The sequence below is a fragment of the Schistocerca americana genome, chromosome 5 (genome assembly GCF_021461395.2).
Source record: "Schistocerca americana isolate TAMUIC-IGC-003095 chromosome 5, iqSchAmer2.1, whole genome shotgun sequence".
Classification (NCBI taxonomy): Eukaryota; Metazoa; Arthropoda; class Insecta; order Orthoptera; family Acrididae; genus Schistocerca; species Schistocerca americana.
This window is the reverse complement of record NC_060123.1, coordinates 222,164,384-222,191,968: the sequence shown is the minus strand read 5'-3', so window position 1 is coordinate 222,191,968 and position 27,585 is coordinate 222,164,384. Positions and strand designations below refer to the sequence as shown.

The following is a 27,585-nucleotide window of genomic DNA, read 5'->3' as shown; positions in this document are numbered from 1 at the left end:
GGAGAATCGATGAATTCAAATTTAGATTGTATGTTTACAGTTGGTTTCGACATGTAAATAGAGTATGAATGAATAGTAACATCAGTTGTGATTGAAAGTGAAAAGCCAAACATGTGAGAGTGTCGGAAACGCAACTTCTGTTACCATCATTTTCGCACAACTGTTGATCTCAGTTGCATCCTGCGTTTGCCTCACTCCAACGCTTAAACAGTAGTAAGTATTCCAACCGTAGTGACAGCAGGCGTATGCTAGCCTCAGATTTCGTCATCTGGTTTTCCGAACACTTTCATAATTTATGCCGTGAGCAAAGTATTATAGCTGAATCATTAACCTTCATTATCTGTATATGGCGGCAGACACAAAAATGGTGCGTTAACATCCCACAAAACTTTATAGCCGGCCGGAGTGGCCGTGCGGTTAAAGGCGCTTCAGTCTGGAACCGCGTGACCGCTACGGTCGCAGGTTCGAATCCTGCCTCGGGCATGGATGTATGTGATGTCCTTAGGTTAGTTAGGTTTAATTAGTTCTAAGTTCTAGGCGACTGATGACCTCAGAAGTTAAGTCGCATAGTGCTCAGAGCCATTTTGAAAACTTTATAGTTTTGTGTTGCCGCGGTGGGAAACACTTCGTCTGCAGTAGGCATACCTATCAACAATGTAAGCTAGGTGTTCTGTGCAGTGATTAGTTCTACTTTCGTTTGGACTTTATACGTGGCTAACAATCTGCCGGTCTATGAAGAGACTGCTGTGTGTCACAACACATGTTACTCAGGAGACTTGGTAAATCAAACTGTTGGTCCAAAGAGGTTTTCAGTAAACATCTAAAGCAGCGTAATTGCGTCAATAATCAATATACAACGTTCTATTCAGGGGAGCACTGTTGAGATACTTTCTAAATTTTCCAATGGCATTCTGCATCCTGTTGTGTTAAAAGTCTTGCCAACAAGTCATCCCCAGTTACTCATTAAGCTAAACCAGTGCTCCGTCCATAATACTAAAAATCTAGAATATTAACAATACAATCCAGACAAGTACTTTCTGATTAATGTCATCTCATACTTAATATCTGAAACAAATGATTAGATGTGAGAGTTCTGGTATCAAATAGGACTGCTATGTGGTCTCAATATGCTTCTTTTAATTTTTCTCTAGTTTAACTAGCAATATTTTTCAATCGCTGCAGATTTATGCAGTTGCTGATTGGCAGTCATGTTTAAGATTTTGAAATATTTTTAGGGTTAAATTCAGGATCTGCTGGAAGAGTAATGAAATGATGACCTTTTAAATTTACATATGTAGGCTCTACTCTGTAAATTGTTGTGAAGTGCACGGCAGAGGTAACCACATGTTAAGATTTCTTCCCATTGCAATCTCATATGGAGTGTGGACAGAAAGATTGCATAAGTGCCTCAGGGTGTGCTTTAATGAGCCTAGCCAGTCTTATTCTCATAGCTGTAAAAGACAGTAGTATGTAGAGGTTTGTAGTATATTCCTTGATTTTTCAATTAATACATATCTTAAATTTTGAAAGTAAACTTTGCTGGTATAACTGACGTCTATCTTCAAATTTCTGCTAGTTGAGGTTTTTCAGCATCTCAGTGAAGCTGTCCTGTTGGTCGAAAACCATATGTTTTGAGTTATGTGCTTTTCTGCAGCCTATAAACACTGCATCTACCTCACTATCTTGCTCTGCAGCTCAGCTCAGAATATGTTCTAAAATACTCTAATGGATGAAAGTCAAAGATATTGAACTACTTGGTGTGGCAGGAAGTCTGAGAGAATTTTATCGTCATATATCACTGCATTACTGTTCATTAATATGTATTGAACATAAGTTTTGTTTACTCATTCTGCTACCCTTCTTGTAGACAGGCGTGTCTTGAGTTTTGTTCCAACTACTGGACAAAGTTTTTTGTTGGAGATACCATTGATATATTATAGTTAGTGAAGGGGATTCTATCTGGTTCTGGAGCTTAGTTTAGTTTCAGTGGTTCAGCTGTTTCTCAACACCACAGACTCTAATATATGTAAGTCATTTAGGAGCACAGAAGACTATCACCAAAGTAGCAGGAACATTAAGTTAACAACAGGCACACACAAAAGAGAAATAACAATTGGTACCTTTGGGAATAAATTCTTTGTTGAGCTAGAGTACAAACACACAGCTGGACACATTGCCAGAATTGCATTTCTGCAGGTGGACTAGGTTGGAGTGGGTAGAGGGAAAGAGAGATGGGAGACGGGAAAATCTGTTTGCGTAGTTTGTGTCTCGGCGGGTACCAGAACCAGTGAGGTACAGCACATGACGAAGGTGATACGGAGGTATGGACTGGGAGGGAGGACAAGATGGAGGAAGGGGAAACTTGGATAGAGGGTGTGAGGATAGTATGTTAATTTCAGTTGAGGCCTGGAAGGTTACGGGGGTGTAGGATGAGCTGTAAGGTTAACTCCCGTGTGCATATGAGGGTCACTCCAAAAGAAATGCATACTATTTTTGTAAAAATACAGTTTTCATTCTGCATGTGTGAAAGTTTTACAGTGTGTAGATACGTCCTTCTCGCTTGTTTTCAAACTTAGTTCAACCTGTTCCCATGAGTGGCACCGTCACAGCATGTCTTCAAGACGGCTGCTACACTTGACGTTCGTCAGAAGCAACATGCTGTCATAGAATTCCTTTGCTGTGAAAATAAGACAGTGGGAAACATCCACAAGAGGTTGAAAAGTGTGTAAGGAGATGCTGCTGTCGATCGCAGTACAGTTAGTCAGTGTGCAAGCTGGTTACGTGATGAAAGCGGGCATAGCAATTTTGAGGATTGTCCTCGCAGTGGCAGGCCTCGTACTGCACACGCTCCAGACAATGTGCAGAGAGTTAACAAATTGGTGACTGCTGACTGACGCATCACAGTGAATGAATTGTCATGGTACGTTGGGATAGGGGAAGGAAGTGTTTGCAGAATACTGAAAGTGTTGGCGTTAAAAAAGGTTTGTGCCAGGTGGGTTCCCAGGATGTTGAAAGTGGCTCACAAAGAAACAAGAAAAACGGTATGCGGTGAACTTTTGAAGCAGTATGAGAATGGTGGAGATGAATTTTTTGGAAGAATTGTGACAGGTGATGAAACATAGCACCATCATTTTTCACCAGAGACAAAGAGACAATCAATGGAGTGGCATCATGCAAATTCACCTAAGAAAGAAAAAAAAAAAATTCAAAACCTCACCTTCTGCTGGAAAAGTTATGGCTACAGTGTTTTTCAATTCTGAAGGACTCTTGCTTGTGGACGTCATGCCAAGTGTAATCACCATAAACTCTGATGCATATGTGACAACACTGAGGAAACTTCAAACTCGACTGAGTCGTGTTCGACCAAATTTGCGAAAGCAGGATGTTTTGCTGTTGCACAACAATGCACGGGCACACGTCAGTCAAAAAACCATGGAAGCGATCACAAAACTCAGATGGACAACACTGAAACACCCGCCTTACAGTCCTGACCTGCCTCCATGTGACTATCATCTCTTTGGGAAACTGAAAGACTCTCTTCGTGGAACAAGGTTTGAAGATGATGACTCCCTTGTGCATGCTGCCAAACAGTGGCTCCAACAGGTTGGTCCAGAATTTTACCGTGCAAGTATACAGGTGCTGGTTCCAAGATGGCGCAAGGCAGTTGAGAGGGATGGAAATTATGTGGAGAAATGAAAATATTGTTCCTAAAGGATGTATCTACACACTGTAAAACTTTCAGACATGTAGTATAAAAGATGGATTTTTAAAAAAAATAGTTTGCATTTCTTTTGGAGGGACCCTCGTATTTCGGAAAAGCTGGGGCTGAGGGGAAGGGTCCAGATACTGTGAGTTGTGAAGGAGACATTGAACTCAAACATGTCACGCTCTGCTACATGCTGTGTCTCTAGGTGGTCAACTCTGTTCTTGAGCACAGTTTTGTGGTGGCCATTCTTTCTGGTGAGCAGCTAATTGATTGTCGTAGCGTCATAAAAAGCCATGCAGTGATCGCAACAGACTTGGTATCTAAAATGGCAGCTTTCACAGATGGCCTTGCCTCTGGTGGTGTGGGATAAGCCTGTGACAAGACTGGAGTAGGAAGTGCTGGGTGAGTCGATTGGGCAGGTCTTGCACCTGTGTCTTCAGTATATCATTTCTGTGGCAAGGGATTGGAAGTGGGATAGGAATGGAGCAATATGTTGTGTAGGTGGGGTGGGCAATGGAATACCACTTTTGATACTGGGTGATGAGAGGTGTGCTCTTTTGTAGCTGATTCTTTAGGGTTGTGTCAGGACATGCCATGGGAAATCTGTTTGTGGAATAGGTTTGGGGGTTGTGCCTGTCTATGAAGGCACTCGTGACACCTTCAACTTCCTGGGCAAGAGAATTCAGATATGCCATCCACAGGTATAGGATCTATTTTTTGGTATGGAAGGGGCAACAGCTGTTGAAATGTGTGGGTGGGGAGGGGGGGGGGTGTAGGAGGAGGAGAAGGAGAACGGATGGACCCATCAGATGTGTGGAAGTCAGTATCCAGGGACGTGGCATGTCGAGCTGAGAAGGACTGTGTGAAGTGAATGGGAGAGAGTGTGTTGAAGATGTGGATGAGTGAGGATAGGGTGTCTTGGCCCAGAGTCCAGATAATGAAGATATCATCAATGAACCTGAACCAGATAAGTGGTTTGGGGCTTTTGGAAGCTGGGAAGGTTTCCTCTAGATGGCCCTTGGAAACATTGGCATAGGAGGATGCCAAGCGGGTATCCATGGCTGTGCCATGGATTTGTTTGTATACATTCCCTGAAAACGAGAAGCAGTTATGTGTGAGGTTATAACTGGCAAGGTGTATGAGGAATGAGGTAGGGGGGTTTGCGATTTTCCTTAATGTAATATATGCATCACTCATCATTGCAGCTGTGTGAGTGTTAAACTGTGGCCATAGGACCTGTACTCATCCCCCCCCCCCTCCCCCGTGTAAAGGAACATTAGAAAAAAAAAAGAATTTCTACTTTTTCTTTGCAACCAATAATTTAATTCAAGTGTCACCAGTAAGAGTCTGGGCACTTATTGTAACACCACTGACAGCCTTTACATATGATCAAAATTTCTGCAGGTTTTGTGAGAGTTCTATTGATATGTTTCATTTATGGTAGTCATTGAAGCTTTTACACATTGCCTTTTGACAGCCAAATGCATTTCTTTTAGTGTCTTTATCCATAGCCCTATGCTTTGTTTTATGCCTGTTGCGCAGTAGGGACTCTTTGCATGGTAGTTTCTTTACAGTGACTGAATACCATGGGGGGGGGGGGGGGGGGGGGGACTGTTCTACTAGGTACATATATATCCAGTGCTTGCTCAGTTATTATTCTAAAACTGAGCCACAGTTCAGAGTTAAATGACGAGAATGTTACTCAAGTCAGAGTTACATGAACCCATTTTACCCATCCAGTTTCATTCATGGCAGATGAATTACAGGATGTAACAGCTAACAGTTTAGGGGTCAGTTGCTCCCTCCAAAGGAAAATAAACCTTTTATTAAGTAGGTACATGAAATTCCATAATTAACAGTTTTTTATTGCTGTTTTAAAGAGAGAGAGAGAGAGAGAATGTGCTATGTCATAGTTCATTTATTTTTCTTCTGACACTTTATTTCAAAAAATGGCAGATAACTCATTCATTTGAATAAAATACAGTTGTACCTCACTTAACAAACCCCCCCCCCCCCCCCCCAAATAATGTGCAATTTTCGTAACAAGCAAACCAAATTGTTAAAAAAATGACTCGCTGAACAAATGATGTTTTGCATGACGAGTGAAGAAAACTTAGTGTGATGTCACCAGCCATTCATGCACAACAGTGGGGAAAACATTCAACAATATGAAAATCTCTCATTGTTGGCAGTGGCATATGAACCATGTCTTAGTAGATGCTGCAGTCTGGGTGTACGTAGCACTCTTTCTGCTACTATCTTAGTGCAGCTTGTGATCACAAATTTTTCTAAACTTGTGTTCACGCAGTGTTTTTTGTGTGCAAATTTTAATAACCACTGTAGAAATGCCCTGAAGGTAAAGCAGCAAGAATACAATCATAAGAGAAAGAAAATGAGCTTAGAAATGAAATGTAAAATCATTGAAAAACGTTAAAGTGGTGTGAACGTTGCTGATTTAGCACGCACATAAAGTCGGTCTATATCAACTACTTGCACTATCCTCACGAACGATGACAAGGTTAAGGAGACAGATGCTTCAAAGGGAGTGACAAAAGTATCTAAACAACCGTTTCGTATTCTGGACAATGTTGAAAGGTTGCTCCTTGTATGGATAAATGAAAAGCAATTCCAAGGCAACACTATTAATGAGAACATCATTTGTGAGAAGGCGAGAATGATTTTCATTGACCTTGTTAAGAAGACACCAGGATCATCAGTAGCTAAAGAAGTGTTGAAGGGAAGCCATGGGTGGTTCTAGAAGTGTAAGAGATTATCAGAAACTTCAAGATGCTTGTAGATTCTGAGTGTTATCTGCAGCAACAGGTTTTTAATTGTGACGAGACCTGTCTGGTCTAGAAAAAGATGCCAAAGCATACTTTTATAACTGCTGAAGAGATTACATAGCTCAGACACAAGCCAATGAAAGACTGTCTCACACTGGTATTCTGTGCCAATGCAAGCTGTGATTAGAAAATTAAACCACTGCTTGTTTACCATTCAGAAATTCTATGAGCCTTCAAGAAGTGTAAAGTGCAGAAAAATTGGTTAAATGTGATGTGGAGATCCACCAACAAGGCTTGGGTGACACATGATCTTTTGTGTGATTGGATCAATGAACTGTTTGGTCCTTCAGTGAAAAAATACCTGCATGAGATGAATCTGCCACTCCATGTCTTGCTTGTTATGTACAATGCTCCTGCCCATTTTTCAGGCCTATAAGACCACCTCCTTGAAGAATTTTTATTCATCAAGATCCAATTTCTGCCTCCCAACACCACACCATTACTCCAGCTTATGGGCCAGCAGATTATTTCTAAGTTTAAGAAGCTCTATACTACAGCACTCTTCAAGCATTGCTTTGAGTTGACTGAAGATACCAATCTCACTCTTAGAGAGTGTTGTAAATATTACTTCAACATCGTTGTCCATGTCAAGATGATTGAAAAGGCGTGGGAAGGGGTTACCAAGAAAACTCTCACTTCTGCTTGGAAGAAGCTTTGGCTGGAGTGCATTGTCAAATGTGACTCTAAGGCATTTGAGTCATTACCTGTGAAGTCTGTAGTCAATGAGATTGTGTCTTTGGCTAAAAGCATGGAACTAGAGCTGGATAACAATATCAATGAGCTTGTGGAAGATCACAGTCAAGCTTCCTTGTAAAAACAAATTAGTTATGTATCTTGAATAATAAAGTACACGATTAATACTGTATGAACAATTTGCTTTGAATAGATGGCATGAATAAGATAAAACTTGTAGTACTTTTTCTGCATGGAATGCTTCATTGTATTTTACATTAATTTAGTTGGGATAAATTGTTTCATGTAACGAGTGTTTCACACTACGAGTAAGATTCTGGAATGCATTATGTTCACTATGCAAGGTTCCACTGTACATTTTGTTATTCTTTCTATGGCAGAGGAGTGTTAAGAAGATTTGCTTCATAAGTGTTTCCATATGTACACACACACACACACACACACACACACACACACACACACACACACAAAGAAAAAAGCTTATACCCCTACATGGTGCCAGATTGACGAACAGTGCCAATGCTGCATTTCAGCAGTTGGGTGAGGTTGTGGGGATTGTCAGTTAGAGTGCGTAGAGAGAGATGTAGGAGGCAAGGAGAGGGATCGGGTATGGGTGGGTAGAACCCCTCATCCCCCAGTTTCATAATGGACTGCAGAAATTGAACCATTTCTTTCGCCAGGGATTTGAGTATCTCTCATCATGCCCTGAAATGGGAGACATGCTACCCAAGATCGCTTCCACCCGACCTGCGTAATATCCTACACCTTTTGTATGTCACTTCCAGTCCCTTGACACAGGGATCTTATCTCTGTGGTAGACTACTGTGCAAGACTTGCCAAATCCACCTGCCCAGCACTTCCTATTCCAGTCCTGTCACAGGCTTATCCTGCTTCATCATAGGCAGGGCCACCTGTGAAAGCAGCCGTATCATATACTAACTCTGTCGCAAATGCTGCACAGCTTTTTGTGTTGGTATGAATAGCAACCAGCCATTCAGCAGGGTAAATGGCCACCACCAAACTGTTGTCAAGAACAAAGTTTACCACCTGGTGGCACATGATGCAGTTGCCAACACATCCTTTGCTCCCATAATCGTCCTGCCCTCAGTTCCAGTAACCCATATACCCCACACCCTCCATTCAACAGTTTCCCCTCCCTCCATCCTGTCACCCCCTCATAATTGACATCTCCATGTCACATTCAGCATGCACCTTTTCCCACCGATTTTGACAACTGTGCTTCATATGCATAGCCTGTGTACTTGCCACCCTTCCCTGCCGCATCCCTAGCAAGCAAACTAACTTCATCCTCCGTGCTACTAGCTTCCCAGCCGCATTCCCTCTCCCACCTTCCTGCCTCTCTCTCCCTTTATCCACCGCATCCGTGTGTGTGTGTGTGTGTGTGTGTGTGTGTGTGTGTTATTCTAGCTCAAAAAAGGATTACTCCAAAAGCTAGCAAGTTTTCTTTCTTTTTGTGTGTGCCTATCATCAACTCAATGCTTCTGCCTATTGGTCAGTGGTTCCCCTTAATTCAAGAGTATTTTCTTTCTGCCAGAACTTTCATACAACATTTAATAAAAATCCATTTCATAACAAAGCTATCTAACCCTAAAAAATTCCTAATTTTAATTATACAAATAGTTTGGTAACGTTACTGTTGTCCATAAAACCATTATCACTTTCCACAAATTTATGTATGTACCTTTTCAGTACATGTTAGCATTCTTTTCCAAAATTTCTTTTATGAAAAATTGCAATTTTTAATCAGATGATTAATTCACTTTTAAAAGCTATTCACACACTTGGAATATTTAGATAGCAAGTTAATTTTACTGAGAATAAGATTTTGTATCTAAACACGAAATACCTACTTATTTACAACATTAGTTACATAATTACATGATTATTTTCATCAACATTCTCTGCTGTAAGAACCATTTGATATATTCTTGTTGATATTCTTTCCCTGCCAACATTAGATGCAATATTAAATATATACGAGGGCTGGAACTTAAATAGTGGCAACTATTTTTCACAACCGATTCAAGAGTTACATGTTTGCACCTCTTACTATCGTTCAGAGTAGTCACCAGCATTGTGTAGAACCCGTTGCCAGCGATGTGGAAGGTGTAGTATACCATTAGCAGAGCCTGTTCTGTTGATGATGCTAACGGAGCGGTCTACCGCCTGTCAAATCTCTGGAACAGTTCTGAAGTGAATGCCACGAAGTGGTTCCTTCATCTTTGGAATCAAATCAAAGTCACAAGGACTTAAATCTGGGGAGTATGGTGGATGGTACAGTACTTCCCAGTCCCATCGACTGAACAGAGCAGTCACAGCTTGCGCTGTATGTGCCCGTGCATTGTCATGCAAAATGATGGGTGGGTTGCGCAGAAAGTGTTGCCGCTTCTTTTGCAAAGCTGGCCACAGGTGATGCTCCAAAAATGAATGTAATACTGTGAATTGATGGTTTGCCTGTGGAGGAATGTAATGCATTAGGATAATAGCATCACAGTCATACACAAGAATCACCATAACTTTCACCATATTAGGGCTCTGACCTACTTTCGACTTTCGTGGCGACCCATAATGACACCATTCATTGGATTGACGTTTTAGTTTTGGCTCATATGATGTGGCCCATGTCTCATCCAGTGTTACGATACAGCATAATAAAGCCTCTCCTTTGCGCTTATAGCGCTCCAAGTGCGTCTGAGCATTGTCATATCGCATCCATTTCTGCATTTCCATCAAGTCATGTGGAACCCACCATGATGCAGTTTTTCACATGCCCAAGCATTCCTTCAGGATGCGAAGCACAGTCATATGCACTAATCTGGTTTCGTGGGCAAGTTCACGAATCGTGTGGCATCAATCACTGTCCACTAAACGTGGCAACAGCATGCACTACTTCTTCAGAGACGCTATGACAAACTGCCCGATGCATGTCTGCCACAGTTTTCCAACCTTCATTGAAGGCTTTTACCTAATGTGCCACTGTTCTGTATGGCAATGCCGATTCCTCACACGCCTCTTGAAAACCTTGATGTTGTTTTTGCTACCCTGCAATCTGGCTGGTTTTCTTGCTTTTGGTGTTTGTTTGACATACTGTGTTACAGATTTTGGTAAACTATATGGATATGACATTGCACATTTACTCACGTTAATGTGTACAGTTACATTTGTAGTCTCTGATTTTGGAAATAATCTGTTTACGCAGTTGCCATGGTATATTCATATGCTAAACACTGAGGTGGTGTAATATAATTATGTATGGCAGTGCACACTCATACTCTGAGAGCATTAGCTAACAACATGTTTGTATATTACCTTTTGGGAGTATTTCTTTGCTTTCATTTAGTGTGGCTTAGACCTTGTGAAGTGCCTAGTCTTTGATAGCCATTCATTCTGTCACATTAAATCACTTTATGTAGATACTCCTTCTGTGGCTGTGTGCCATAAGTAGTAGTGTTAGTAGTAGTAGAGGGGTTTTTGGGCGCACAACAGCGAGGTCTTCAGCGCTCTGCCATAAGGCATGCTGGTCAATTGATCATAACCTACTCCAGCTGAGACAGTGGCAATACACACAGAACAAACTAACGTGAGTGACAGTAATGGAAATTTATGGATAGAGCAACCTTTAAAATAAAGGAAAGGCAACCACTCACCTGTAGTGGACCGATGCGTGGAGCACAGAAACACGTAGCAAGTAACACCATTCACAGTAGCTTTCGAGCTGTTGCTCCTTTTGTAGCAAAATACACACGTTCACACACAGTAGTACACAGATAACAAAATGCACACATCCATAGTCACAGCAAGACTGCTAGTGTGATTTTAATTTGTTGGCACTAAGGTGGAAGGAATTTGGTAGTTTAGGATTCTGTAACCTCTTCCTTGTTAACATTATACTTGGCAATCATAGTGGAGTTACATAGAATCAGGGCTTAATTAGTGGGGCTGCAAGTGTGACATTGCTGTTGAGTCATGTATCAGTTGGTTTCATACTTGTACAAATGCTGTCAACACTCATAGTATCCCATATTGCAATGAGCTGAAATTAAGAATGGAGATTGCAAGTTAAATGGTACATATTACTAATATTACTAAATGGTATTTCTTAGCTTCTGAAGGGTGCTTTTGAGTTGTTACTCTCTGGTCTGTATTTTGCGAAGTATAATGTTAGTTACAGTCTTTTATACAGGATCGTCCCAACAAATTTCTGGCTTGAGGAGTGGTAAAGAACCTGCATTAAACATTTATATATGCAGATTAACTTCCACCATTTTACTGCCAAAAGTGAAAAAATACATTTCATGATGTTGACTCTGAGGTGGGAATTACCTTTTTTAGACCAAATCTTTGTTTCTGATACTGAGAAAGGAAGTGCAGCTATTAAAGACTCTGAAGTTCCACTCATGACGTTTGTCATTTCAATAAGTCACTTTAGGCAAATACTTGGTGAAACCTTTTCACAGGCCACAATATATACAATATCTAACAAATGTTCTCAATATAGTCAGAATATTTGTGTTACTTCTCTCTCTCTCTCTCTCTCTCTCTCTCTCTCTCTCTCTCTCTCTCTCTCCTCTCTCTCCCCCCCCCCCCCCCCCCCCCTTTTATGATAACTTTCTTATTACTCTGGGACACTGTTTATTATTAGCGAAGACATCATGTATGAGATTAGCTAAAGGAGTTTGCAGGCCATGTCCTTCCTATACATAATATAAGCAAGATCATCAGATAAAACTGGTAATATTGGCTGTTTCTGAAGTACAGTACTCACTCAAGATAAATAGTGACAGAAGTTGATTTTACCATCTGTGCTCTCATATAGCACTTACTGCATCTTTCTTGCATTTGATACAGACTGCTAGCAAGAGAGCTATGGATGGTTGAACCAGAAACACGTATTCTATTAAAACAAGAAAACTGCTCTATCCAGGGCTTAACCTCAAACCAAAGTTGATAGTACAAGTACAGTTAGTGACACATGATCTGAAAATGGCCGCTGTCAATTATAGTGTGCCTTCTTTTGTGTTTTATTTTTGTTTTTATATATTTCAAAGCTTAGTAATCCTCTACCCTCCAATCATGTAGTCGCCAACTCCACCAAAGTGGATAATGATCAGTGTTAGTAGATTAGCATTAATCATGGTTTGTTGTTAGTATACTTTACAGAAGTAGACTGCAGTAACTGATCTACCTGTCGATGTATAACTTGGTTCATTCAACATCCCTGAAGGCTGTTCTCTGTGATGGAATTCACAGATAATTTTATGAAAAGGATAGATTTCTACACAGCATATAGAGAAGATGATGAATCACACAGACAGGCACAAAAAAAGACTGTTATACATTTGTGCTTTTGGCCGGAAGGCCTTACTCTAAAGCAGAAAACACTCACACAAGCAAAACTCACACACACGTGACCACTGTCTCTGGATGCTGAAGCTGGACCTGATGTGTGAATGAATGAATAATTTGATTTGATTCACACACTTCACCTCAACCGCAGAGACTGTAACTACAGATGTCTGTTGCTAGGTATCAAGACAGCTATGTCTCTCCCCCATACACATGCATAAATTAAAACATGAATAAACATTAGATGAGTCATTTCTTGTAGACATTTAATCAAAGTTTTCCTCATTGAAGTTACCTAGATTCAAAATTTATGACTGCACCCTTGCAGAGATATTTGGGATGACAGTTTTCTGCATCATTTTTGGTTTTGTTAAATTTTAGAACAGCCCCTTCTGGAATACAAGTGTTTATTGCTACTGCGCTTAATGTTTTTGATGTATTTGATATTATTTCTCAAAGCAAACATCATACATATCTGATATTTACTTTTTCATACTTATGATATGTCCGTGAAGCCAGGGCAGCTTAGATATGTTAAGATTTTTATAATCGTCAGCAGATACTCCGTCTTCAGCCGATTCTTAGGTAAGGTTCCACTAGTTTTCAAGTAAAACGCTATACTCCTTGGTAGGGCCAGTTGAAATCCATCATTTCAACAATTTTGATCATTTATGATTTTGAGATAGACCCAGAGTGTATTAAAAAATAATTACAATCCGAATCTCCTTCCACTGAAGTTGGTATAATTTCCTCCCATTGAAGTTGGTATAATCATGCTGGGTACACGGGTTTTCCTCCTTTTGAGTCTGCGATATTTGCCATGACTGTCTCAATTCAGGATTGCACTCTGCTTGTAAAGCTGTATTACAAGAATGATGATTCTGCACACATCGCTCCACAGAAGCTCTGCACACTGAAGGGTTTGAAAAAAGGCGTTGGTCCGATGACTGCCATGAGTCTGGGGAAAATGATATGGAAATTAAAAAAACCAGGTTCTTTTGGTGTGCAACCTGGTAGAGGGAGAAAACAAATTGATCCGATGCCAGCGGAAGGAGCGGCCACAGAAATGCAGGAGGAGAATGAGTGGTGGTTTGCAAACGTGTATTGCATGGGGAATTGCCCAAACGAAGGACATACCCATGAGCACGGTACATAAAATCCTATGAAACATCCTTCTTTGCTATCCATTCAAAATTACCCATGTGCACGAATTGCTTCCTGTTGGCCTGCCAGCAAGAGAGACCTTTGCTTTAGAATTTCTTGCTCACATGGAAGTGGATTATGATTGGCCATAGAAGATTTTGTGGACAGACGTAGCCCACTTCCATCTGACAGGATATGTCAATACACCCTCCCCCCCTGAACCATGGACCTTGCCGTTGGTGGGGAGGCTTGCGTACCTCAGCGATACAGATAGCCGTACCTTAGGTGCAACCACAACGGAAGGGTATCTGTTGCGAGGCCAGACAAACGTGGGGCAGCAGCCTTTTCAGTAGTTTCAGGGGCAACAGTCTGGATGATTGACTGATCTGGCCTTGCAACATAACCAAAACGGCCTTGCTGTGCTGGTACTGCGAACGGCTGAAAGCAAGGGGGAAACTACAGCCGTAATTTTTCCCGAGGGCATGCAGCTTTACTGTATGGTTAAATGATGATGGCGTCCTCTTGGGTAAAATATTCCGGAGGTAAAATAGTCCCCCATTCGGATCTCCGGGCGGGAACTACTCAGGAGGACATCGTTATCAGGAGAAAGAAAACTGGCGTTCTACGATCGGAGTGTGGAATGTCAGCTCCCTTAATCGGGCAGGTAGGTTAGAAAATTTAAAAAGGGAAATGGATATGTTAAAGTTAGATATAGTGGGAATTAGTGAAGTTCGGTGGCAGGAGGAACAAGACTTTTGTTCAGGCGAATACAGGGTTATAAATACAAAATCAAATAGGGGTAATGCAGGAGTAGGTTTAATAATGAATAGAAAAATAGGAGTGCAGGTAAGCTACTACAAACAGCATAGTGAGCGCATTATTGTGGCCAGGGTAGACACGAAGCCCACGCCTACCACAGTAGTACAAGTTTATATGCCAACTAGCTCTGCAGATGACAAAGAAATTGAAGAAATGTATGATGAAATAAAAGAAATTATTCAGGTAGTGAAGGGAGACGAAAATTTAATAGTGATGGGTGACTGGAATTCGGTAGTAGGAAAAGGGAGAGAAGGAAACGTAGTAGGTGAATATGGATTGAGGGGAAGAAATGAAAGAGGAAGCCGCCTGGTAGAATTTTGCACAGAGCACAACTTAATTATGGCTAACACTTGGTTCAAGAATCATAAAAGAAGGTTGTATACATGGAAGAAGCCTAGAGATACTGACAGGTTTCAGATAGATTATATAATGGTAAGACAGAGATTTAGGAACCAGGTTTTAAATTGTAAGACATTTCCAGGGGCAGATGTGGACTCTGACCACAATCTATTGGTTATGAACTGTAGATTAAAACTGAAGAAACTGCAAAAAGGTGGGAATTTAAGGAGATGTGACCTGGATAAACTGAAAGAACCAAAGGTTGTACAGAGTTTCAAGGAGAGCATAAGGAAACAATTGACAGGAATGGGGGAAAGAAATACAGTAGAAGAAGAATGGGTAGCTTTGGGATAAAGTAGGTAAAAAGACGAGGGCTGCTAGAAATCCCTGGGTAACAGAAGAAATATTGAACTTAATTGATGAAAGGAGAAAATATAAAAATGCAGCAAATGAAGCAGACAAAAAGGAATACAAACGTCTCAAAAATGAGATCGACAGGAAGTGCAAAACGGCTAAGCAGGGATGGCTAGAGGACAAATGTAAGGCTGTAGAGGCTTGTCTCACCAGGGATAAGATAGATACTGCCTACAGGAAAATTAAAGAGACCTTTGGAGAAAAGAGAACCACTTGTATGAATACCAAGAGCTCAGATGGAAAGCCAGCTCTAAGCAAAGAAGGGAAAGCAGAAAGGTGGAAGGAGTATATAGAGGGTCTATACAAGGGCGATGTACTTGAGGACAATATTATGGAACTGGAAGAGGATGTAGATGAAGATGAAATGGGAGATATGATACTGCGTGAAGAGTTTGACAGAGCACTGAAAGACCTGAGTCAAAACAAGGCCCCGGGAGTAGACAACATTCCATTAGAACTACTGACAGCCTTGAGAGAGCCAGTCCTGACAAAACTCTACCATCTGGTGAGCAAGATATATGAGACAGGCGAAATACCCTCAGACTTCAAGAAGAATATAATAATTCCAATCCCAAAGAAAGCAGGTGTTGACAGATGTGAAAATTATCGAACTATCCGTTTAATAAGTCACGGCTGCAAAATACTAACACGAACTCTTTACAGGCGAATGGAAAAACTGGTAGAAACCGACCTCGGGGAAGATCAGTTTGGATTCCGTAGAAATATTGGAACACGTGAGGCAATACTGACCCTACAACTTATCTTAGAAGAAAGATTAAGAAAAGGCAAACCTACATTTCTAGCATTTGTAGACTTAGAGAAAGCTTTTGACAATGTTGACTGGAATATTCTTTTTCAAATTCTGAAGGTGGCAGGGGTAAAATACAGGGAGTGTATGGCTATTTACGATTTGTACAGAAACCAGATGGCAGTTATAAGAGTGGAGGGACACGAAAGGGAAGCAGTGGTTGGGAAGGGAGTGAGACAGGGTTGTAGCCTCTCCCCGATGTTATTCAATCTGTATATTGAGCAAGCAGTGAAGAGACCAAAAGAAAAATTTGGAGTAGGTATTAAAATCCATGGAGAAGAAATAAAAACTTATAGGTTTGCCGATGACATTGTAATTCTGTCAGAGACAGCAAAGGACTTGGAAGAGCAGTTGAACGGAATGGATAGTGTCTTGAAAGGAGGATATAAGATGAACATCAACAAAAGCAAAACGAGGATAATGGAATGTAGTCAAATTAAGTCGGGTGATGCTGGGGGAATTAGATTAGGAAATGTGAGACACTTAAAGTAGTAAAGGAGATTTGCTATTTGGGGAGCAAAATCACTGATGATGGTCGAAGTAGAGAGGATATAAAATGTAGACTGGCAATGGCAAGGAAAGCATTTCTGAAGAAGAGAAGTTTGTTAACATCGAGTATAGATTTAAGTGTCAGGAAGTCATTTCTGAAAGTATTTGTATGGAGTGTAGCCATGTATGGAAGTGAAACATGGACGATAGATAGTTTGGACAAGAAGAGAATAGAAGCTTTTGAAATGTGGTGCTACAGAAGAATGCTGCAGATTAGATGGGTAGATCACATAACTAATGAAGAGGTATTGGATAGGATTGGGGAGAAGAGAAATTTGTGGCACAACTTGACTAGAAGAAGGGATCGGTTGGTAGGACATGTTCTGGGGCATCAAGAGATCACCAATTTAGTATTGGAGGGCAGCGTGAAGGGTAAAAATCGTAGAGGGAGACCAAGAGATGAATACACTAAGCAGATTCAGAAGGATGTAGGTTGCAGTAGTTACTGGGAGATGAAGAAGCTTACACAGGATAGAGTAGCATGGAGAGCTGCATCAAACCAGTCTCAGGACTGAAGACCACAACAACAATAACATGTCAATACACAGAATTGTCGAATATGGACAACGGAAAATCCACACGCAAGCCAACTAGTACCAATTCATCCTAAAAAGGTCATTGTGTGGTGCAGATTTATGGCATCATTTATCGTAGGGCCATATTTTTTCGAAGGGACAGGTGCTTCCAGTCCTGTTACCTGTACCGTCACTATGAGTGTCTTTGGTGCAACCACATCATTCCAGCTCCCCAACAGCATGGATGTGTGGATGGGATCATTTTTATGCTAAATGTGCACCTCCGCACACTGCAAATCCAGTTAAGCAGCTGCTGAAGTGCCATTTTGGAAATGCTAGAATTTATCAGCCGCCATTTCCTTACAGCCTGGCCGTCCCGATCACCTGATCTTAATCCATGTGGCTTTTGGCTGTGGGGCTATCTGAAAAATGTAGTGTTCAGTGTTCTGATTGCAAACTTAGGTGCATTGAAGCCATACATTGCCTGACACACTCCGAACATGAGCCCGGAGACACCTCAATCAGTTGTGGAACATGCTGTTTCTCGATTTCAACTTGTTGCAGAAAATGGTGGACAGCATACTGAACATGTTTTGCACCAATCACACGGAAATCAATAATCTGATTTCATTTTACCTGATGCTTTTTATGCGAATTTTGGTCTCAAGACAATTAAAAACCTGTGTGATTGATGCTTTTTGTGTGGTTTTTGGCCTCAGGACAATTAAAAACCACTATTAAATTATGATGCTTACTAACTATTTATTTTTCTTCTGCCATATGTTTTCCCTCTTCTCTGATAATGTTCCCCCCCATGAACCGTGGACCTTGCTGTTGGTGGGGAGGCTTGCGTGCCTCAGCGATACAGATGGCCGTACCGTAGGTGCAACCGCAACGGAGGGGTATCTGTTGAGAGCCCAGACAAACATGTGGTTCCTGAAGAGGGGCAGCAGCCTTTTCAGTAGTTTCAGGGGCAACAGTCTGGATGATTGACTGATCTGGCCTCGTAACATTAACCAAAACAGCCTTGCTGTGCTGGTGCTGTGAACGGCTGAAAGCAAGGGGAAACTACAGCCGTAATTTTTCCTGAGGGAATGCAGCTTTACTGTATGGTTAAATGATGATGGCGCCTCTTTGGTAAAATATTACGAGGTAAAATAGTCCCCCATTCGGATCTCCGGGCGGGGACTACTCAAGAGGACGTCGTTATTAGGAGATAGAAAACTGGCGTTCTGCGGACCGGAGCATGGAATGTCAGATCCCTTAACCGGGCAGGTAGGTTAGAAAATTTAAAAAGGGAAATGGATAGGTTATAGTTAGATATAGTGGGAATTAGTGAAGTTCGGTGGCAGGAGGAACAAGACTTTTGGTCAGGTGAATACAGCGTTATAAATAGAAAATCAAATAGGGGTAATGCAGGAGTAGGTTTAATAATGAATAAAAAAAATAGGAGTGCGGGTAAGCTACTACAAACAGCATAGTGAACGCATTATTGTGGCCAAGATAGACACAAAGCCCACACCTACTACAATAGTACAAGTTTATATGCCAACTAGCTCTGCAGAAGAAATTAATTAAATGTATGATGATGTAAAAGAAATTATTCAGGTAGTGAAGGGAGACGAAAATTTAATAGTCATGGGAGACTGGAATTCGAGAGTAGGAAAAGGGAGAGAAGGAAACATAGTAGGTGAATATGGACTGGGAGTACGAAACGAAAGAGGAAGTCGTCTGGTAGAATTTTGCACAGATCATAACTTAATCATAGCTAACACTTGGTTCAAGATCCTAAAAAAAGGTTGTATACCTGGAAGAATCCTGGAGATACTAAAAGGTGTCAGATAGATTATATAATGGTAAGACAGAGATTTAGGAACCAGGTTTTAAATTGTAAGACATTTCCTGGGGCAGATGTGGATTCTGACCACAATCTATTGGTTATGAACAGCAGATTGAAACTGAAGAAACTGCAAAAAGGTGGGAATTTAAGGAGATGGGACCTGGATAAACTGAAAGAACCAGAGGTTGTAGAGAGTTTCAGGGAGAGCATAAGGGAACAATTGACAGGAATGGGGGAAAGAAATACAGTAGAAGAAGAAAGGGTAGCTCTGAGGGATGAAGTAGTGAAGGCAGCAGACGATCAAGTAGGTAAAAAGACGAGGGCTAATAGAAATCCGTGGGTAACAGAAGAAATATTGAATTTAATTGATGAAAGGAGAAAATATAAAAATGCAGTAAATGAAGCAGGCAAAAAGGAATACAAATGTCTCAAAAATGACATCGACAGGAAGTGCAAAATGGCTAAGCAGGGATGGCTAGAGGACAAACGTAAGGATGTAGAGGCTTGTCTCACTAGGGGTAAGATAGATACTGCCAACAGGAAAATTAAAGAGACCTTTGGAGAGAAGAGAACCACTTGTATGAATATCAAGAGCTCAGATGGCAACCCAGTTCTAAGCAAAGAAGGGAAGGCAGAAAGGTGGAAGGAGTATATAGAGGGTTTATACAAGGGCGATGTACTTGAGGACAATATTATGGAAATGGAAGAGGATGTAGATGAAGACAAAATGGGAGAGAAGATACTGCGTGAAGAGTTTGACAGAGCACTGAAAGACCTGAGTCGAAACAAGGCCCCGGGAGTAGACAACATTCCATTGGAACTACTGACGGCCTTGGGAGAGCCAGTCCTGACAAAACTCTACCATCTGGTGAGCAAGATGTATGAAACAGGCGAAATACCCTCAAACTTCAAGAAGAATATAATAATTCCAATCCCAAAGAAAGCAGGTGTTGACAGATGTGAAAATTACTGAACTATCAGTTTAATAAGTCACAGCTGCAAAATACTAACGCGAATTCTTTACAGACGAATGGAAAAACTGGTAGAAGCCGACCTCGGGGAAGATCAGTTTGGATTCCGTAGAAATGTTGGAACACGTGAGGCAATACTGACCTTACGACTTATCTTAGAAGAAAGATTAAGAAAAGGCAAACCTACGTTTCTAGCATTTGTAGACTTAGAGAAAGCTTTTGACAATGTTAACTGGAATACTCTCTTTCAAATTCTGAAGGTGGCAGGGGTAAAATACATGGAGCGAAAGGCTATTTACAATTTGTACGGAAACCAGATGGCAGTTATAAGAGTCGAGGGGCATGAAAGGGAAGCAGTGGTTGGGGAGGGAGTGAGACAGGGTTGTAGCCTCTCCCCGATGTTATTCAATATGTATATTGAGCAAGTAGTAAAGAAAACAAAAGAAAAATTTGGAGTAGGTATTAAAATTCATGGACAAGAAGTAAAAACTTTGAGGTTTGCCGATGACATTGTAATTCTGTCAGAGACAGCAAAGGACTTGGAAGAGCAGTTGAACGGAATGGAAAGTGTCTTGAAAGGAGGATATAAGATGAACATCAACAAAAGCAAAATGAGGATAATGGAATGTAGTCAAATTAAGTCGGGTGATGCTGAGGGAATTAGGTTAGGAAATGTGAGACACTTAAAGTAGTAAAGGAGTTTTGCTATTTAGGGAGTGAAATAACTGATGATGGTCAAAGTAGAGAGGATATAAAATGTAGACTGGCAATGGCAAGGAAAGCGTTTCTCAAGAAGAGAAATTTGTTAACATCGAGTATAGATTTAAGTGTCAGGAAGTCGTTTCTGAAAGTATTTGTATGGAGTGTAGCCATGTATGGAAGTAAAAGATGGACGATAAATACTTTGGACAAGAAGAGAATAGAAGCTTTCGAAATGTGGTGCTACAGAAGAATGCTGAAGATTAGATGGGTAGATCACGTAACTAATGAGGAGGTATTGAATAGGATTGGGGAGAAGAGAAGTTTGTGGCACAACTTGACTAGAAGAAGGGATCGGTTGGTAGGACATGTTTTGAGGCATCAAGGGATCACAAATTTAGCATTGGAGGGCAGCGTGGAGGGTAAAAATCGTAGAGGGAGACCAAGAGATGAATACACTAAGCAGATTCAGAAGGATGGAGGTTGCAGTAGGTACTGGGATATGAAGAAGCTTGCACAGGATAGAGTAGCATGGAGAGCTGCATCAAACCAGTCTCAGGACTGAAGACCACAACAACAACAGATAATGTTCTGTTGCAATTTGATTTCATTCTGACCAGTCGTGTTATTTCTACAGTGGTGGGAAAGTTTAACTTTAATTATAATCACTTGGTACTTTATATCCTGTCAGTCAGGCACCAAAGTCACAAAACCAGTTTTAATTTCTTGAGATGTTTCATTTCAGCACACTTCATTCCACAACAGCTGTTAGTTTTGATATGGATCAATTTATTCCTTGGAAATGGGAAACCACTTCTATGGTGTTTTCAGTTAAATATTACTGGAATCATTTTGCAAAATGTTTCATTGCTGGTTGTGGAAAATTCACGTAATTATTGCTCTCTTTTCAGTAAAACTTCAAATATGTTTTGAAAGATATCATGTCACTTGCAACAACTATAATTGTTCATTTGCCACATATATACATTTGTAAGAAATATAACCTATTCAAGAAATTGATATTTTGTTCATTGAGTACTTTTCACTATGCTGAACCAAAAGCTTGGTTTAAATGGTACAGTACTTTTCCAGGCTTGATCGTTTTAAGGCATTCCTTTGTTCTGAGAAGTATCTTACCCAGCCAGCAGAAACACTGTACTGGAATCCTGACAGGTTTAATTAATTAGTTAGTTTTATATTCTGTGTACCATAATTGTATCTCCCACTATGATATGGAACAAATCAGTTTTACTATTATACACTGAGGCGACAAAAATCATGAGATAGCGATATGCACATATGCAGATGATGTTAGTGTCACATACATAAGATACACTATGTGATCAAAAGTGTCCGGACACCCCCAAAAACATACATTTTTCATATTAGGTGTGTTGTGCTGCCAGGTACTCCATATCAGTGACCCCTGTAGTCATTAGACTTCATGAGAGAGCAGAATGGAGTGCTCCACGGAACTCCCTGACTTCGAACTTGGTCATGTGATTGGGTGTCACATGTGTAATACGTCTATACGCAAGATTTCCACACGCCTAAACATCTCTAGGTCTATTGTTTCTGTTGTAATAGTGAAGTGGAAACGTGAAGGGACACATACAGCACAAAAGCGTACAGGCCGACCTTGTCTGTTGACTGATAGAGAATGCCCACAGTTGAAGAGGGTCGTGATGTGTAGCAGGCAGACATCTATCCAGACCATCTCACAGGAATTACAGACTGCATCTGATTCCATTGCAAGTACTATGACAGTTAGGTGGGAGGAGAGAAAACTTGGATTTCATGGTCGAGTGGGTGCTTATAAGCCACACATCACACCGATAAATTCCAAACGATGCCTCACTTGGTGTAAGCAACATAAACGTTGAACGTTTGAACAGTGGAAAAACATTGTGTGGAGTGACAAATCACAGTACACAATGTGGTGATCCAGTGGCTGGATGTGGGTATGGCAGATGCCCTGTAAACATCATCTGCCAGCGTGTGTAGTGCCAACAGTAAAATTCGGAGGCAATGGTGTTATGGTGTGATTGTGTTTTTCTCGGAGGGGGGCTTGCACCCCTTGTTGTTTTGCATGGCACTATCACAGGTGTACATTGATGTTTTAAGCACCTTCTTGCTACCCACTGTTGAAGAGCAATTCGGGGATGGCGATTGCATCTTTCAACACGATCAAGTACCTGTTCATGATGCATGGCCTGTGGTGGAGTGGTTACATGACAATAACATCCTTGTAATGAACTAACCTGCACAGGGTCCTGACCTGAATCCTATGGAACACCTTTGGGATGTTTTGGAACACCGTCTTCATGCCAGGCCTCACTGACTGACATCGATACCTCTCTTGAGTGCAGCACTCCATGAAGAATGGGCTGCTATTCCCCAAGAAACCTTCCAGCACCCGATTGAACATAAGCCTGCGAGAGTGGAAGCTGTCATCAAGGCTAAGAGTGGGCCAACACCATATTGAATTCCAGCATTACCGATGGAAGGCACCACGAACTTGTAAGTCACTTTCAGCCAGGTGTCTGGATACTTTTGATCACATAGTGTATATAAGGGCAGAGCATTGGTGGGGCTGTTTTTTGTATTCAGATGATTGATGTGAAAAGGTTTCTGACATGATTATGGCCACATTACAAGACTTTGAACACGGAATGGCAGTTGGAGCTAGATGGTGGCATGTTCCATTTTGGAAATTGTTAGGGAATTCAATATTCTGAGGTTCACAGTGTCAAGAGTGTGGCAAGAATACCAAATTTCAGGCATTATCTCTCCCTACGGAAAATGCAGTAGCCAATGGCCTTCACTTAAGAACAGTGGCCTTTGTGTAAAGTTGTCAGTGTTAAGAGACATGTAACATTGCATGAAGTAACTCCAGAAATCAATGTGGGACGTACAGCGAACATATCTGTTAGAACAGCACAGCAAAATTTGATTTTAATGGGCTGCGGAAGCAGACAACTGACTCAAAAGTGCCTTTGCTAAAAGCACGACATCGCATGTGGCATCTCTCCTGGGCTCCTAGCCACATCAGAAGAGTCCCAATTTCAGTTGGTAAGAGCTGATGGTAAGGTTCAAATGTGGCACAGACTCCACGAAGACATGGATCCAGCTTGTCAACAAAGTACTGTGCAAGCTGATGGTGGCTCAATAATGTTGTAGGCTGTGTTTACTTGAAATGGACTGGTTCCTCCGATCTAGTGAACTGATCATTGATTGGAAATAGTTATGTTCAGATATTTGGAGAATATTTGTAGCCATTCATGGACTTGATACTATAGATGGCTGCACCCTCTCACCTGACCCCAATAGTTTGCGATTGGCATGAGGAACATTCTGGACATTTTGAGTGAATGATTTGGCCACCTGGATCACCCAATATGAATCCCATTGATCATTTATGGGATATAATTGAGAGATCAGTTCGTGCACAAAATCCTGCACCGGCAACACTTCCGCACTCATGTATGGCTGTAGAGGCAGCATGGCTCAATATTTTTGCGGGGGACTTCCAATGACATGTTGAGACCAAGTCACGTCGAGCTGCTGTACTATATTGGACAAAAGGAGGCCAGACACGACATTAGGAGGTATCCCATGTCATCTCAGTGTAGCACGTATTTGTAGCAGAAAATATGTCATATTTACCATTATTTACCATTTACATGATTTCTTAGGATATTTTTTCTTGCACACAGTGATTTATATGTAACTATGTTCATTCTTCCCCCCCCCCCCCCCCTCTCTCTCCCTTTAAAAAAAAAAAAAAAAAAAAAAAAAAAACCACACACACAAATCATATTGTTGTTCTTAAAACCATGTTTGATTGTTGATAACAAGTGTAATGACAGAATAAATGTACTGCAAAGCTGTTTTGAGTATGCCAAACCATTTAGAGAGCTGTCTACAAGAGCTTCTAGAGCGCACCCCACACATTACCTTTCATGCCTCAAACACTTTTTCCCTCAATGACAAGTTGCTCCAAAAACTAATGATGCCATAACACATTAGTGAATGAAAATAGGAAAAGTAAGCCAACTTGACATTTTCAGCTCCAAAATCAGATACTGTGTGAATGCTGAAGTTGCAGAGCTTACACTTTCAGAAGATCGGTAACATGTGACATCTCCATATATTACTGTCCCCCGATTAAGTGGAGTACATTTAGTGTAGTATGTATATCTCTTCTTAGTTTGGTTGTAAATAACATAATCCTTCTGTAATTGCATTCTACAAGTTTCCGTTTCTACCTTTAGCTAAAGAGGCAAACACTTTCTGTTTTTGAGAAACTGATTTTAGCCCTTCATTTTTTTATGCAATATTCTATGTGCTGTTATAGTAGCCTTGGTAAGAATGGCTTATTTGTCTTTGCCTTATGTTTTATGATGTGTGCTCTACTGTTAAATGGGCACATATGACCTTAGTTGTTTTTGTGCCCTGAAACAAAATTACAATTAAATGTCATCTTTATAAATTAACAGAATTACAGCTGAGCATAAATGCCTTTGCATGCAAGATGAACAGTCTTCTGTTCTCCTCAGTATTGCTTATTTTCCCTTCTGTGTCACTTATGCTTGCTTTTACATCCATGCATTTGTAAATTACAGTACCAAGATGGATGACCAAGCCTGTCCAAGATGTAAAACAACAAAGTACCGTAATCCTTCACTGAAACTGATGGTTAATGTATGCGGGCATGCATTATGTGAAAGTTGTGTGGATCTTCTTTTCTTGAAAGGTACGTATGTCAGTGACTTGAAGATATCTGTGCCATGTAATTAATTATTCCAACTGCCACTTATTACAAGCAGGAAGTCATCATTGAGTAAGCTTTGTCACAGTTACTTTGTGTACCTAACTGAAATTTATTCATTGTATTGCCATCTCCTTTCACTACTCCCACAGTGCTCTCTATTCAGCTCCAAAAAATTGCTGAGAAAGGTCTGACTACTTCATTTGATTATCATACTTTAAGTTTGTATTCCATGCCCTCAGTATGTAGCCGACTTCTAATTCTCATTATGAGAGCATAATGTTTTTATTTGCACACACCTGTCAATATACTGTATTTTTGTCTTTACAGGCTCAGGATCTTGTCCAGAATGTTTTGCACCACTTCGAAGAAGTAATTTTCGTGTCCAGCTTTTTGAAGACCCTATGGTGGAGAAGGAAGTGGACATACGAAAGCGTGTGTTGAGGGATTTTAATAAAAAGGAAGAAGATTTCAGTACATTGAGGGAATATAATGATTACTTAGAAGAAGTTGAAACAATAATATTCAACTTAACAAACAATATAGATGTGGTAAACACAAATAAGAGAATTGAGCAGTACAAGAAAGAAAACCGAGAAACTATATTAAAGAACAAAGTAAAACTTGGAAAGGAGGAGATGGAACTGGAAGAACTTCTGGAAGAAGAAAAGTTACAGGAGGAGCTTAGGAAGAAAGAGTTGCAGAAGATAGAGGAGGAAGAGAAGAGGAAAAAGATTAGGGAAAAAGAGGCTCTAATTGATGAACTTATGTTCTCAGATGCAAATGCAAAAAATATTGTGGAAACATATGCTCAGAATATTCAGCAAGTTAAAGAGGAAGCAAGGCAGGCACCTGCAACCCGTGTAACACAGTTTTCAACTGGCATCAAGTTTGGCCGACAATCTCAGCAGGGCTTCTTGCCTATTCCAAAGCAAGATGAAGGGACACCATTCACATACACACTACCTAAATTTGACTGTGGTGGTCCAGAACCACCAACCTGGGAAGAGATGCAGAGGAGAGGTTGTTCGAAATATGTGCGCAGTGAAACACTTGGCGAGAGAGCCGGTGGATACAAAGCAGAATTTGCATGTATGCGTGCATTGCAGGAAGGCCTTATGGGCCTCTACTATTCACATTGATACCTGTGCATAAACCCAGTGTGTGTCAGAAACATTCATGTGGCTAATATGAGACATACTTGCCCATCACCACTAATCATTGTGCTGTACTTTCACTTCTGAGGAACTGAAACATGACCACTACAGTTTTCAGATCATAGTGTCAGTCTCAGAAGTAGTATGTGGTTTGGTAGACAGACTTCTTCCTGTGGATATCATTGGGATAGTTCCATTAGTAATAAGTGTTTTACTGCTGCTCAATTAAGATATTTATTTGTAAATTTTTACCTCATTAGTCAGTACTTTGTACAATATGCCCTTTATCTTAAATTTATTAACTGGAAATGGATTTGTAAAAGCTGACAGTAATTTTTGGTTTATTCCATTTTATTTTGTTCTTTGAGACATATTAGCACCACTTCAACCACACTATTGCCAATACAGAATGAAACCGAATGCCAAAAAGAGTAATGCAATATTATTTTCCTTTATTCTTCTGTTGATGGTGTGAGAACAATATTTTAAGAAGTAGTGCTAATTTTACCCATTTGGGTGTATGAGTTATGATTTTATGTGCCTTTTCATAGCAGATGTTTACCATTATTACAGCTTTTATACTTTACAGAAAATAAATCATAATTGAATGTTTGGAGTCAGTGTTGTTATCTAAAACTTCTTTCTAGCCGTAACAGATTTTATCAGCCCTTCAGAACAAAATACTTCCAGTTTGTGTCGTAAAGGCATGAGTAAATGTTGTGTGTGCATCTTACAAAACTTAGACATGTTAACTAAGACACATTTAATTTAAACTGTGTTACAGAATATTTTATAATTTGTCCCAATTTTCCATTGAAAATGGAAATGGTATAAAACACATTTATAAGAGTGCATCCATAAAGTGGGAGTATAACAGGTGATCAGAAATTTTTCATATCAAAAGCCATGTACTGTGAAGAGTGAAAGAATAGACCTCCTCACACTGGTTAT

General features: G+C 40.6%; 1 protein-coding gene across 1 annotated transcript; it reads left to right on the top strand.

The window, feature by feature from the left end:
• LOC124615751 (CDK-activating kinase assembly factor MAT1) lies at positions 1-27,549 on the top strand. Its single transcript, XM_047143838.1, has 3 exons — positions 1-213; positions 25,332-25,462; positions 25,808-27,549. The coding sequence occupies exons 2-3, from the start codon at positions 25,339-25,341 to the stop codon at positions 26,617-26,619; spliced, it is 936 nt and encodes a 311-aa protein (XP_046999794.1). The 5' UTR covers positions 1-213; positions 25,332-25,338; the 3' UTR covers positions 26,620-27,549.
• Positions 27,550-27,585: the final 36 nt, after the last annotated feature.